At 49.0% G+C, this 14,187-nt stretch overlaps 1 protein-coding gene across 1 annotated transcript in view; it reads left to right on the forward strand.

The window, feature by feature from the left end:
* The window catches only part of PRKAR1B (protein kinase cAMP-dependent type I regulatory subunit beta), a gene marked incomplete at both ends in the record, with an annotated part of 96,395 nt that overhangs the window by 69,014 nt on the left and 13,194 nt on the right, over nt 1-14,187 (forward strand). The window contains 2 exons of the mRNA XM_084250872.1: nt 1,189-1,249; nt 7,151-7,272. Of these exons, the coding sequence (XP_084106998.1) occupies nt 1,189-1,249; nt 7,151-7,272 (183 nt within the window). The remainder of the gene's footprint in view (nt 1-1,188; nt 1,250-7,150; nt 7,273-14,187) is intronic.

Below are 14,187 nucleotides of genomic sequence, written 5' to 3' on the forward strand. Positions count from 1 at the left end.
ATGCTGTTCCTCCCCTGCCTCCTTCCCCAAGGCCACTGGTGGATCTTGCCTCTTTATCCTGTTCACATCCCAGGTGAACCAGGAGCCATTTAAAAAATTTTTTTTAATGATTTATTTACTTGTACAAGTACTGGATACAGTCAGAAGCGCGGGAGGGTGAGAGAACTCACCAGAGCCAGAGCAGGGAGCAGAACAGGCAGACGGACGAAGCACACTGCTGAGGGGAGCAGCGGGCGGCAGGAGAGGTCTGCGCACCATGTGGGACCCTTGCCCGGCGGCCTGGGATCGAACCTCTGCCCTGAAGAGGCTGCGGGCAGCTTTACAACCCAGCGTTCAACCGCTGTGCCACCAGGGAGGCCCCGCCATTCGAATTTTTAACAAACCAGGCTTGCTGCTCTACTGCACACCTGTTTCCTGTATGTGCAGTGCTTAATCACATGCATCAGTGGATTTTCATGTGCATGATGAAGTTTGTACATGGTACACACCGTGCACAGTGGGGCAAGAGGAGCCAGAATCCAGACTCCTCTCTGCCCACAGGCTGTGTGGCCAAGAGCAGGGCTGCACTCTGCTTGGCACAAGGGCCCGCCAGCGTGCTGAGATGCATGTTTGGGAGGGCTGCCCTTTCTACTTTTCATTTCTAATTCTAGTTTCTGCAATGAGTGCTCATTTCTAATTCACATGAAGGCAAAAGGAGCCCTGTTCACTGGTTTTGTATTATTCAGCAAGCTTTTGATTGGGGAAAAGTCCTTCAGTGTCTCTTTTCACTGAGAACCAGCATCAGGCAGTTGGATCCAGGGACATTAGCCCTTGTCAGCACTCTCCCTTCCACATCACACACTTGATTCTGTGTGTTGGCCCTAGTGTCTCTTCATACAGGTGTGTGGGGAGGGGAGTTGTGAGGGATCCAGCACTGACCATCCACCTCCTGGACACCCCTATTTAGCATGTAGAAACCCCAGTTCGGGGCTCTGATGGACTGGGTGCTCGAGAAAGGTGTGACTGGAGGAGGGAGGCGGAGCTGGGCCTCACAAAAGGGACGGCTCATTCAGACCAGGGCCACTTGAGGGGCTTCTGGGACATGGAGTGCTCGAAGGGTGTCCTTTTAAGAGTTACTCATTTGGGAAATGTGGAAATGATTCAGGAACACAGACCCACTTTCTTTGTGTTTTCCTTTCTCCCACACAGGGCAGCACACTGAGGAAGCGCAAGATGTATGAGGAGTTCCTAAGCAAGGTCTCCATCCTGGGTCAGTGTCATATCCCTTGCTCCCACTTGGCCATCTGTCCCCAGGTGGCCTCCTCTGGTCTCATCTGAGCACCACCTGCCAACCAGTCTCAACTGTTCCCACATTTCCTATCTGGCTGGCAGGTTGAGTGTTCTTGATGTTATGCAGGTTTGGTATACAAACACAGGTATGTACCCACACAGGGACACACACACATGCATGTATGCACATACAACACAATTACATGCCTATACATATGTGCAGACACAGCACACATGTGTCTGCACATGTGTGTACATGGTAAGCATGTGTGCACACATGCATGCAAGTATATATGAACTTCACATATGCCTACATGCTTGCACACACATAAACACTGTTGGTAGAACTCAGAAGTCTGTGTCCACCCCTCCAGAGCACCAGGTATCTTTCGTGGGGTGTCTGTTCTCCATCTGTGTGCTTTGCTTGTCCATTGCTCCCTCCACCACAATGCCATTCTCCCCACATTGCCCCATGTCGGTTGGCTTTGAGATACAAGTTCACTTTGGGTTCTAGTCAGTGTGACTAGCTGTGCTGAACTCTTTCCTGACCTGTTTTGGTTTTTCTCAGCCTGGTTTCTCCTGATGCCATTCCCATCATTCTTTTCCTGAGGTCTGGTATACACATTGGCTACATTTGTATTGATTTCCAGGAATGTCAACACAGCTCTCCAACCATAGTTTTTGGGTGTTATGAAATCGCTGGAACGACATGACAATGCCATGTATTGTTCTACACCAGCCATATCCAGAACTTCCAGTGACTATGAAGTTGCTCCACATCTGTGTTGAGCATTTGCAATGTGGCAAGTGGGATCCAGGGACTGAATTTTAATTTTATTTCATGTAATCAATTTAAATATGCATAGACCCACGTGGCCAGTGGCTCCACATTGGACAAAGCTCCTCCTGACCATGGGAGGGTCACCTACCCCACACAGGGAGTGACAGAGCCTGAGTGGTCAAGCTCTGGAACCACTGGAAATTGCCATCCAACCTTTTTGCAATATCATTCCCAACCTTAAACATCCTTAGCCAGACTTCTGGGACAAGATGGTGAGTAAGGCATAAGCTCATTTTCTCAGACCCTAATGGAGTGAAGAGAAAAAGATATAGAGACAGATACACATCCTTGGGTGTGAAAGGTGTCATCCCCTGGCGCTCATCTTCCTGGATGATGGCAGGAGATCGGGACTGCATCGGGATCATGGCAGTTCCTAGGCTGTTCCACATGTCGTTGGGACAGCCCCCTTCTAGGTGCATTGATCCTGGAAGACACTGTGAGTCTCAGTCCTGGAGCAGCCTGTTTTTAGCTCCCCTACCCAACCCCTCAGCTCGGGTTACAGAGATGTGGAAAGTACTCACTGCCTACCCTTCAAACTGAATGTCAGAGGGAAGGGGAAGAACTTCCCAGCCAAATTGCCTTGTCAAACTTCAACCAGCTGGAAAGAATGAAAAAATGACCTGATCACTGTGCAACCCAGCCCCAGTGCAAGAACTAAAAGAAGCAAACAATAGATGGGAAAGAACCCAGTCAGGAAGAAATCATAGCCAAAGAAACAGAAACAAATTCCAATATAGAACTTATTAAGAACACAAATTCAACAGAACAAGAACAGAGGCCTAAAGAGAAAACTAATAGAGCGAGGTTAAAAATTAGATGGAATAGCTAAGGAGACAACTCAAGGACCCCAATAAAACCTCGGGAATAAATTAGGGTTGTTAAAACAGGATAGATGTAACTGATGCTGGGAAGTCTAGATCTTTACTTCAAGAGTTTTTCACAGGGATGTGAAGTGATGCAGATATGGATGTTCACACCAGCAATTCTTTTTCCAATTTAAAAAAAAATGGAAACAACCAAAAATTCTTATTAGAGATCCTGTATGTTTGTGTGATGCAGTTTTTATGGGCATTAAAGTGAATAAACTAGATCAACACATTTCTCAGACACAATAAATAGCTCACACAGGTGCTACATGTTCAGCATTTTGGCAACACGATACAGCCTTTGTGAAATTACGAAGGAATCAGCTCACCCATCGGAAGGGAATCCCAAAATCTTTTCTTTAATGAAAAACAGGGTTTTGTGGGTTGTTTTTTTTCCCAACAAACCCTTGAGCCATAGCTTCTAGGGTAAGAAAAATCAGTTTGAAAGTGATATAAGGGGTCTTTGATTTTATCAGGAATAATATTTGCTTTTAAAATGGATCTGAAGCAATTATGACAAAGTCTTCCTATAGCTTGATTCAGTACAGATGTTAGTTATATTATTCTGTCTTCTATTCTGATTTTTTTTCCCAAATTAAAAAAATTGGAGATGACTACAAATGGAATTAGTGACTTGGAGAAGTGTTGGGAGGTGCTGTGGAAGGCAGAGGGGAGCCAGACATGGCAGAGCCAGAGAGAAGGCATAGCAGACGTGGCTCACTGTGGACCAGGCCTGATGTGGACAGGACGGAATCCTCACAGAGGAAGCCTCCCCCTGTTCCATACACAGAACTGAGCCAGCAGAAGGCAGGACTGAGCTTCAAAGAGAGGGCCAGAGACTCCTGACTTCTGAAGTACTGAAGACAGAGCTCAGGAGGGGAAGAAGAAGCATGCAGCCTTGAGGGGCGGGGTGCTTGCAGGCCAGACCAGGTTCAAGTTGCTGAAAGCAAAGGTCACAGGAGTTCAGGGGACCCAGCACTTAACTGATGTTCAGCTCTTAGGAGACAGATTAAATTCAAAGGAAATCAGGGCAGAGGATGAATTTTCCACAGGGGAGGCCTGGCCATATAGCTTTACTTATTTGTTAGCAGCACCTAAGAATGTAGCAAATATGGGACAACAGAAACCTGGCTGCTCTGTTCCATACGGGGCGTAAATAAGCCTGACCTAAAACTCCAATATCTATCATATTAATTGAGCCCTGTGAAACGGCCTAGTTTCTACCCTTCGAGCCCAGTACACATGGGTGGAGCAGGTGGAGTGGTGTCCCTCAGTAGACCCTCAGGCCCATTCCCATATGATTGTCACCCCAAAGCTGGCAACTCCCCTTCTTGGGGAGAATCTCTCTGAGCCCAGTCCTCTCTGAATCCTCCCTGAAATAAGAGAAAGCCATGACTCTTATTTCGTAATATGTGCACTAGCCACATTTAACCACTTTCACATGCAGGGCATGAAGTACATTCACAGTGTTGTGTATGCATTGCCAGCATCTCGTTCCAGAATTTTCTCATCACCCCATCCCCATGAACAGTCATTCCCTCTCTTTCCCCCTGGGCCCTGGACCCCCACTCTCTGATGCTTCTCTCTGCATTGTACCTATTCAGGATATTGCACAGGAATAGAATCCTACACTTTTGTGGCTTTTTGTGTCTGGCTCTTTCTGGTATTTCTCTTTTAAAGTCTACTTGGCTAAAAAAAATATTGGCCACCTCATGGGTTAGTCCCCAAGGTCTTGCAGGGGCTGAAGGAAGGGGTATTTTAGCTCCATGTTAAAATCCCAAACTCTGGGACCTTTGCAGTCTTCTCCTATCTCCTATTTGCTTTCAGCCAGAGCAGGGAGGGCGAGGTCCTGGTCCAGGTGTCACCAGCATGCATTGGTCACCTTCCCAAATTTGTCACCCACCCGGTCACCCCAGATCCAATGATGACAGAGCCGTCCCAAGTGACAACTGCACCTGGAAGGCAAGAATGGTGTAGAAACCAGCACTGAACTAAGCAGATGAGGCTTCTCTGTGGAGTAGGCAGAGTCCAGGCTGGAGGGGTTTCTTCTAACATTGTGGCTTTCGTGGGCCTGTCAGATGTTCTTACAGCTTCTGGTCAGCCTCTCTCTCAGGATCTGTTTCCCCTGGAGTGCCACCTGCCACTAGCTTCTCCGTGGCCTTGGGAAGGAGTGACAGTCAGACTCATCCCTTCATCCATTCAGTCACATTAGCTGCACAATGTCCTCAAAAAAGCAGCCAGCGGCTGGCCTTGGTAGGCGGGAATCCTTTCTCAGCACCTGGTGGAGGATGTGACCTTGGTGTTTCTTCCCTCCAGTTAAATGTTGGCAGTGGTCATTGTGTGTTTTGTGTCTGAGGTTCTGGCATTTCCTCATAAACCTGGAGGGTTAGTCACATGATGGGCACTGAGCTTGGAGGTGGTGCTGCTGCAGGGCACCTGGTGCCAGGTGAGGTGTGAGCCCCAGGATTCTACGTCCAAGGTTTGTGCGGTTGATTCCCCTTTCCCAGGAGCTGCGTTGAGGACCTCCTTTTTCATGCTTACCCACTTTGCTTTGTCTTGTCTTCGGACTATAGGCTGGCTTCTATGCGAGGCTTTGGGGACCCTGGCTGGAATTTACCCTGCATCCTTTCTGTGGTGTGGAATCGAAAATCCCTCTCTGAACAGGGTTTATTAAAGCGGAACCACCCGCAGCGGGTTGCATGGAACTGACCTTTGGCATCTGGAACTCAAGGGCACAGGAATTTGAATTGCAATAAAAATGGCCCAAATGTTGCTGTGTTTCCTGAGTTGAAACCCAAGTCAGGGATTTGCAACATTTGAAAAACGGGCCAATAAATTGCCATTTCCCTCTCAGTTTCTCCTGACATTTCTCTCCTCAGATTTGTGTTGTCAGGGAATACCTTACTTTTTAGACCTCAGAATAGTACCCATTTCCAATGTGTCAGGAAAAATCTGCTTATCAAATTTGTAGGGCTGAACTTTCTCACTGCAGCAGGACTTGTGAAATCAAACACCTCTTATCACCCTTGTAAGGAAACCAGTAGCAAACACTGGTGTTGATGTGTCAGGCTGAGCACCAGTTCCCTCTTTAATAAGCCTGCAATCTTGCTCCTGGGTTACCTGCACTATTTGCAGACTCGGAGGTTACCCCCACTATTGGCTGAGGTTGCCACGGTGCTGAGTTGGTGAGCAGCTTCCACCTACAACTTTTCTTCTAAGAAAGCTGGAGGGCAGCTGTGCATGGAACCACCTCCCCCTACCCAGAATTTGTTCAACCTGGGGTTGTTCAAAAACTTGTCCTCTGCAACACATAGTGTCGACAGGAGTTTTAAAGGAGAGAAATCCCTTCTAACCTAGATCAGAAATAAATGCTTTGCTTTTTATTTTTAGCAGCTAACCTACATAAGCAGCATCTGATAAGTACAGGCCAGAAAAGTTCCTTTTGCCAAAAAAAAAAATAATCAGGCAATTATTATTTTCCTATAAAGGGAGCACTTTTTTTTTTCCTTCCTGGGGTTAAGCATAGGTATTGACAGGAAAGGGAAGGTGTGAGGAAGAATGAAGAGATACATAGACTCTGGAAGCATTTAAAGATAAACTGGGAACTGGAGTTAAGTATTAGGAACTAAAATAATGGCATGTACGTTATGCCTTAATATTGCAACATAAATACAGTTACATATTCTTTGAATGGCAATGAATGGTGTTTCTTTTGAACAGATAATTGCCTGAACTACTCTGGATTATTTTAAACCACTCAGTAGCCCTAGTGCTTTGCTGTGATTCAGTGTTTTTGCAAAATTATGGGAGATTCTATTATATTTTGAAGGTAACAAAAATATTTTCACACCAAGTTAACAGACTCAATTTTCAGTGCCCATTATTTGTGTTAAACCAGTGGCGTGTCTTAAAATCGCTCCCTGTTCAGACTCTCTCCACCTGCTGAGGATTACTGTGTACTCCTAGGGCGCAGCTTTCCTGTAGAAATACCTGCCCCTTAGCACAGAAATATGCTTTCTGTGTCAGTAAATTACTCCTCTATGGTGGCAAAGCCTACTCATGATGGTTGACTGTGGGTGCTTTCAGAGGGAGCATTTGAGGTGGAGAGGAGGGCTCTGTGGTTTCCATGGGTGAGGACCCCACCGTGACTTTGCCCTTGTTCCGCCTGCCCTAGAGTCCCTGGAGAAGTGGGAGCGCCTGACAGTAGCTGATGCCCTGGAGCCCGTCCAGTTTGAAGATGGAGAGAAAATCGTAGTTCAGGGAGAACCTGGGGATGACTTCTTCATCATCACGGAGGTAAACCCTGGGCATGCCACACTCAGATGGGGTTCTGGGTTCAGGTGGGGCTCTTGGACTTAGGTGGTATTCTGGAGTTCAGTGGGAGCTCAGGTAGGGCTCTGGGGCTCTGAGGCTCTGGGTTCAGGTAGGGTTCATGTGGGACTCAGGCAGGGCAGGACTTTTGGGTTCAGGTGAGGCTCTGGACTCTGGTGGGCATTTGGAGCACACATGGAGTTCAGGTAGGATTCTGGGGCTGAGAGTTCAGGTGGGGCTTGGGGTGATTGTGGGCAGGAGTGCTTGCTTAGAATGGGTAGGAAGGATGGCTGCCTGCTCCGTGAGGATGTGTTCCCCTCCTGCTGGAAAGAGAGTGACCAACGAGCCCGTGCGTCCGCTGTGCCCCATACCAGCTTCAGCGTGAAGCTACATGGGGTCATAGCCTCACATTTCAGTGTGTCTTTTAATCTTTGCGATTGGAACTTTTTCTTAAAAATGGCGTAGGACCCCTTGATCCACATTGATGAGGTTGCACATGCAGGAATTCAGGTAGAGGTGGAAAAGGTGAAGAAGGTGGGTGGATGGGGCCCACGTCAGTACCCTGGTGTGATCTGCACTCAGAGTTTTGCAGCCTGTTACTGTTGGGGAAATGCATACATTTAGGGCACACGTGCGCTCGTTTTATTTTTTACAACTTCATGCAAATCTGTAATGTTCTCAAATTAAAAGTTGAACTTTAAAAATGGGGCCAGACCTCTCAACCTGAACCCATAAGTCACTTCTCGTTCGAGCCACACCTCCACCCCTCTGCAGGGCAGGCGACAGCTGACTCCAGCCCATAATCCATGGCCCACACTTGAGCCATTGCTGAAGGCAAGCAGCTGTTGTGGCCAGCCCTTCAGCTCCAGGGCTGTGCCTCACCAGCCCCCCACCCTGAGAGAACCCCTGCCCCACAGCTGCCCAGGAATGGGTGAGTGGCCAGTCTTGCTGGTTTGGTCACCCTGCTGATGACACAGTGCCAGTACTATGTCACTGTTTGCTGGGCTTACTTTCTGCTTCTCTGGTCCTCAAGTGGGAAGGATTTCACATGCTCATTAAAGACATTCCTCAGCTCTGTGCTCGCTATTGGGAGGGGGATCCCTGCAGCGTGGCAGAGTTTGGGCACTGCAGGCTGAATGCTTGTCCTGGCCCAGAGCAAAGTGGTCACTGTGCTGTTGCTGCCTTGGGAATATCAGAAAGAATGGAAGAGCACAAAGAGCTCAAACCCTGGTCGACATTTGACACACCAAATTTGGGGTTCACTTTCTTGGTTTAAAATAACAACAGATGCAACAGTAAAACCACCCAGGGAGCAGATGTCAGTGAGAAATTCCAGAATTCTCTGTGCCTGTGAGCACTGTGACATGGACCATACAGCATGGCTGTGTGCATAAGATCTCCAGGTAGGAAACGTGAATTTCATTTGAGACAAGCGTGGGGCTTGTGCAGATGCCCTGTCCAGGAGGTGTGTGTAGGTTCTCTCTCCATTGCCTCTCCCTGTAGCCCTCCCGCAGGGCAGTCTGGAGGGCTGTGGAGGTGAGCAGACAGAGGTGAGACCAATGGTCTGGAGTACTGGGAAGGGTCTCCCAGCCCCCCACCCCAAGGTTGCAATGTGTACTTGGGGCTCTGGACCTCATTCTGCCTCCCTCTCCATCGCCACACGGAGCAGTACAAGCACTGAGTGAGTGAGGGGGTGAGTGCATTAGTGAGGAGGTCTCCAACCTGAGCTGTCCGAGAGGTTGCTGAATAGTCTGAAGGAATCCCCTGCCGGGAGGAATTCTCAGGCAGTATAACTTGCCCTGTAGGTAGGAGGTGCTTTTAACTGTAATATTTCCTTGATAAGTGTAAAGGAAGAAAGAAAGACTCAAATAGGCAGAACAAAGTTTGGTCTAGGCAGTGCTAAATGAGGTCTTGGCTCAACAGACTGGAGAGGGGGATGAACCCACATTTTCAGCTCCTTGCCTTGTAGCCATAACCCCAGAAGTGAACCTTTCCAAAGACTCACGCCCTGAACTTGCCCAGAAGCTGCGTGCCTCCTTGCCAAAGGCCCAGGCGAGCCTTATGTAATTGCTCCTTAAGTCAAATCATTTCCAAGCCTTGATTTTGGAACTTTAAGGGAACAGTGGACCCCAAAGCCTGCATTTTTTAATGTCCTCCTTAAGTCTGAAAGGAGCTGGGGGGGGGGGGTTTCTCTGTGTGGTTATCTAAAGAAGTTTTCCACAGAAAGGTATTAAACTCTCAAACCCATGGTGGGAGGGCGGTGGTGTTTTCTCTGAGGGTGGCCGTGGGGGCTGTGCCGACACCTGCATGAGCTGGTCTGGACACCCCTCAGCCATAGGTGTCACATTCTCTGCCAGCTGGTTTTCTGCCCCCGATGCTCCACTCCTCACCTCACCTGCCCGCATTCCACCAGGACAGCGGCCTCCGTGGAGACACCCTCTCTGGGCATCTGTGTGCCTGGCACTTTCCAGTTTGGAAGATGATGATTTCTGCTGAGGTAGAGGGCAGATTCTTCAACCATCAGCATTAGAACAGCCCTGCCCCGCAAACCCACAGTATCATTACAAGTGACTGCAGCCTTTTGCTGTGTTCTCCCTGGAAAAGTGGAGTTGAATCCTCCCCTGAAGCTGGTCCAGACTCAGTTACTTCTTTGACCAATAGGACGTGGCAGAAATGACGTGGGAGGGTCACAGGAAGGCTGGCAGCTCCCACATGGGCTTTGAGACCTTGTTCTTGGGATGGGTTTGGAACCCAGCAGTTATGCTCAGAGGCACCCACATGATGTAGCTGTGGCACTGACTGCTCTGTGCTTCAGGTTCAACAGTTCACCTCAGACGATAGCCCCGCCACCACCACCTGCGACAGGGCCATAGTCCTGGCCAGAGCCGCCCACCCAGGCCCAGAACCATGAGTGTTGGTTTTAACTTCTGGAATTTCTTGTCAGTTTTCATCACTGAAGTGAATATAGAGCTGGAGCTCCCCCCACCCCCACCTCCCTTGGACAGGGGGCTGTCCTGATGACCACGGTACCCCAGAAAGTATAAATTGCTGCTGTTCTTCTAGGCTTTACACTTGTTAATAAGAAAATGGTGCTCACAGGCCCCGTCTGACTGGGAGGTGAGTGTATATTGTCCTGTGCAGCGTTTTTATTAACCAATTACTGATCAAGCTTTCAAAATCAGGAGATTTCAGGGGAACACCTGGATCTTTAGTTTCTCTTGAGAAGTCTAGTGTCTGGCTGCAATTGACCTGAATCCACCTGGCATCCCATGAAGCTGAGAGTCAGGTGCCATGTTGCCATGTGCTCTGTTAGCCTCAGTCCTCACCCAGCCCTCTTGCCCCCTTGGTGATCTCAGCCGGTACCTTCAGGTGTGTGTTGGCCACATTAGTTCCAGTCATGAGCTGAGAGGATGACACCTCTGGTGATGCAGACAGTTGTCCAGCTGGGCTAACTTCCCTCCCAGCTGGTCCAAGGCTCTGGGTAGAAAAAATCATAAAAATGTGTGTGAAAGGCATGGATCAGCAAGGGACTCTCACAGAACACAGAGTTGTCACCAGCTATGTGATTAATGATGAAAACTTGAACTGGTATTCTGAGCTTAGGCTGTGCCAGGCATTGTGGGAACTCTGACATCAATGTAACCCAGCTGCACCCATGAGGGAGCCCTGCTCAGGCTCCTGTCTAGTCAGGGACACCCAGCTTTGCCCAAGGACACACAGCACCTAAGTGATGGACCCAAGACTCCAGTCTCTACATCCATGGCTCTGATCCTGTGCTCTTTGTGTGTGGTATGTATCCAAGTGTTTTACCGTTTCTCTCCTTAGAGCTTTTCCCAGAGTGTCACAGATTTCTCCATGCCCCTCTCCCTTTGGGTGGTGATAGGGATCTGACCCTGTCATGTTTTGCCCACCTTGGGCCCAGATGTTGCGTTGCCTCCCACGAAGACTGTCAGAGAAAATTCTCACGATTTTTGTTGAGGGTATACCTGCACCAAGGCTGTGGTTTTGTGTTGTTAACAGCCAATTCTCAGAGATCCCATCCCCTGCAGAATCACCAGCAGATGGTGCTAAGGGTGGGGTTGGGGGTGGGGAGGTGGGGGGCAATGACTGCCCATAGCCAAGAGCTCCTAATGCCCTCAGCAAAGAAAGACTTCAGAAGATTCTTCAGAGAACAATTCTATCAAGAGATTTTGACTTTGTGGCAGGAACATCCTCCCCCTATTGATGGAATATGCATGCTGGTTGGGGGTTGAGGGGCCAGAGAGTGGGGTTGGGGCAGACCCACATAAACCGAGTATTGTACAGGCCTCTGGAATGTAACCCAACCCTCTCGGAAGGTATAGTTTTCACAGTGTTGTAAAATGTATTTGAAGTGGTCTCCTTGGCAACTTGAATTCTTTTCCCTTTTCCTCTGTGATCAACCAAATTTGGTAAGTCGCATTGGGACCCCAGGGTTCACGGGAATCAGACACTCTCAGAATGAAATGCAACCTAGCAGACTTGTAGCTTCAACTGCTATTTTCCCACATGGTCAGAAGCCATCTACAGCCCGCCACCCATTCCCGCCTGGTGCCCAGTGAGCCTTCCAATACCCCAAGGTCTCCTCCATGGTTCTGGGGATCAGTTGGGAGACAAGCAAGGCAGGAGGCTGCAGTCTTTGGTTCAGGAAGGACCTGGACATTGGTGATTCTGGGTGGTGTGTCTGAGTGGGGAAGTGGGGCCTGTTGATTGACCTTGGGGGGCAAATGGAGAAGTAAGCTAAGGGAATGTTGTGTAGGTTTTTTTTTTTAATTTTTAAACTTTTTTTTTAAAGATTGATTTATTTATTTATATAAGCACGGGGTACAGTCAGAAGCGCGGGAAGATGAGAGAAGTCACCAGAGCCAGAGGGGAGAGCAGACCAGGCAGACTGACGAAGTACACTGCTGAGGGGAGCAGCGGGCGGCAGGAGAGGTCTGCACGCCATGTGGGATCCTCGCCTGGCGGCCGGGGATTGAACTGGTGCTGCAGTGGCTGTGGGCAGCTTCACAACCCAGCGCTCAACCACTGCGCCACCGGGGAGGCCCTGTTGTGTAGTTTTTTAAAGCTAGAATCTGCCCCCACCCCCACCCCCACCAAGGAACATCCCATTGATGTGTGCTTCTGAGTGAAGATCTTTTTTTTTTTTTTTTTTTTTTTTTTTTTTTTTATAGAGGCATGCTTTATTTATTTGTTTTGCTGGTTTGTTTGTTTGTTTTGTTTATACATGCACTGGGTACAGTCAGAAGCACGGGAGGGTGAGAGAATTCACCAGAGCCAGAGCGGGGAGCAGAGCAGGCAGAAGGACCGAAGTACACTGCTGAGGGGAGCAGCGGGCGGCAGGAGAGGTCTGCGCGCCATGCGGGACCCTCCTCTGGTGGCCGGGGAGCAGCCGGGGATCGAACCGGCGCCGCAGAGGCCGCGGGCAGCTTCGCAACCCAGCGCTCAACCGCTGCGCCACCGGGGAGGCCCTGAGTGAAGATCTTAGTGACAATTTGGTTGTCAGTTTAGTAAGAGGTGAGAGTGCGTGGCAGGACAACAAGGGGCATACACAGCGATCGTGGTTCTTTTAAAAGACTTTTCAAAAAGTATTCTGGTGTGACTGCTCCGGTTGGAGTTGTTTTAATGGGCTAGTTGAACATTTCTATATTTAACGCATTACTTATCCCCAGTTCTTGTGATGCTCATGGATTCAATTGTACAGTAAAATACAGTGGAGACAGCCCACGTGGCTGGACCACGGTGCCCAGCATTTTGGTCTAACACCAGTCTAGATGTTTCTCTGAAGGTGTTTTTCAGATGTGATTAACATTTCTATCAGTTTGAGGAAAGCAGATGCCCCTTCATGACACTATGGTTATTCTTCATCCTATTAGTTGAAGGTTTTTCTTAAGAAACAAAAGACCAAGATCCCCCAAGGAAGGGGGACTTTGCCTGTAGGTGTCCTCTGGACTCTTCTCTGCTGCCCACCCTACAGATTTTGGACTGGCTGCCCCCACAATCATGTGAGACAGTTCCTTAATATAAATTTCTCTTTCTATATGTACCCTAATGGTTCAGTTTCTCTTGAAGAATCCCACTAATATACCTGCTTTCTGACTCTTACTAAATGGTCAGGCATCTGTGCAAGTGGGTATGAGGCCAATACCTGCTGGGATGGTCATTTGCTCACAGGGACCATCACAGCACTCTGACCCTTTAGGGTTGGACCCTATAGGACTGGGCAGCTGCCTGCCCTCTGTGCTTCTACTTGGGAGGAGTAGGAGCTGCAAGACATGGGCCAGTGGGGGGGCCTCCATTTGGCTGACAGTTTTGGTGCTTGTTCTTTTCCTTGAAGCCACAAGTGGAGAAGAAATCTGGGGCCTTTGGAGTCAAGGCTATTTCCTTGAGCTGTTATCCCCAGGGTCCCCAAATGAATGTCCTGTTCTGCTTAGCATGCTCATGTCACTTTCTTGTGCCCATTCTTGCCTATGTGGATTTCTACAGCAAATTGTTTTGTCATCTGTGCTTGTGGCTGGTTCCAGACACACCTCTGCATTCTTCCAGGTGGACATCAGTGTCATGGAACCTTAGGGGAGCCTGCACACCTGTGCCCTGGCAGCTTGTGGGTGGGAAGCCTTGCTCTGCTGGACGATTTGATTGTTGGAGGGCTGGCTTCCCCAGGTGTTGGGGGCCTGCACAGATGTGGAAGGTGACAAGGCAGATACTTAATGAGTCATTAACACCTGCAGCACTCTGGAGTCAATGTGGGAAGGCAGAACCTGGTTATAGGACGCCCCTACCTCACGTGACCCTGAAGGGGCTGTGCTGAAGCAGAATCCTCCTGCTTCTGTAGCTCTGCACGTTGTCTCTGAGCTGTGGGGGCTATGCACCCTGATACCT

This window comes from Talpa europaea (genome assembly GCF_964194135.1).
Source record: "Talpa europaea genome assembly, chromosome: 12".
Classification (NCBI taxonomy): Eukaryota; Metazoa; Chordata; class Mammalia; order Eulipotyphla; family Talpidae; genus Talpa; species Talpa europaea.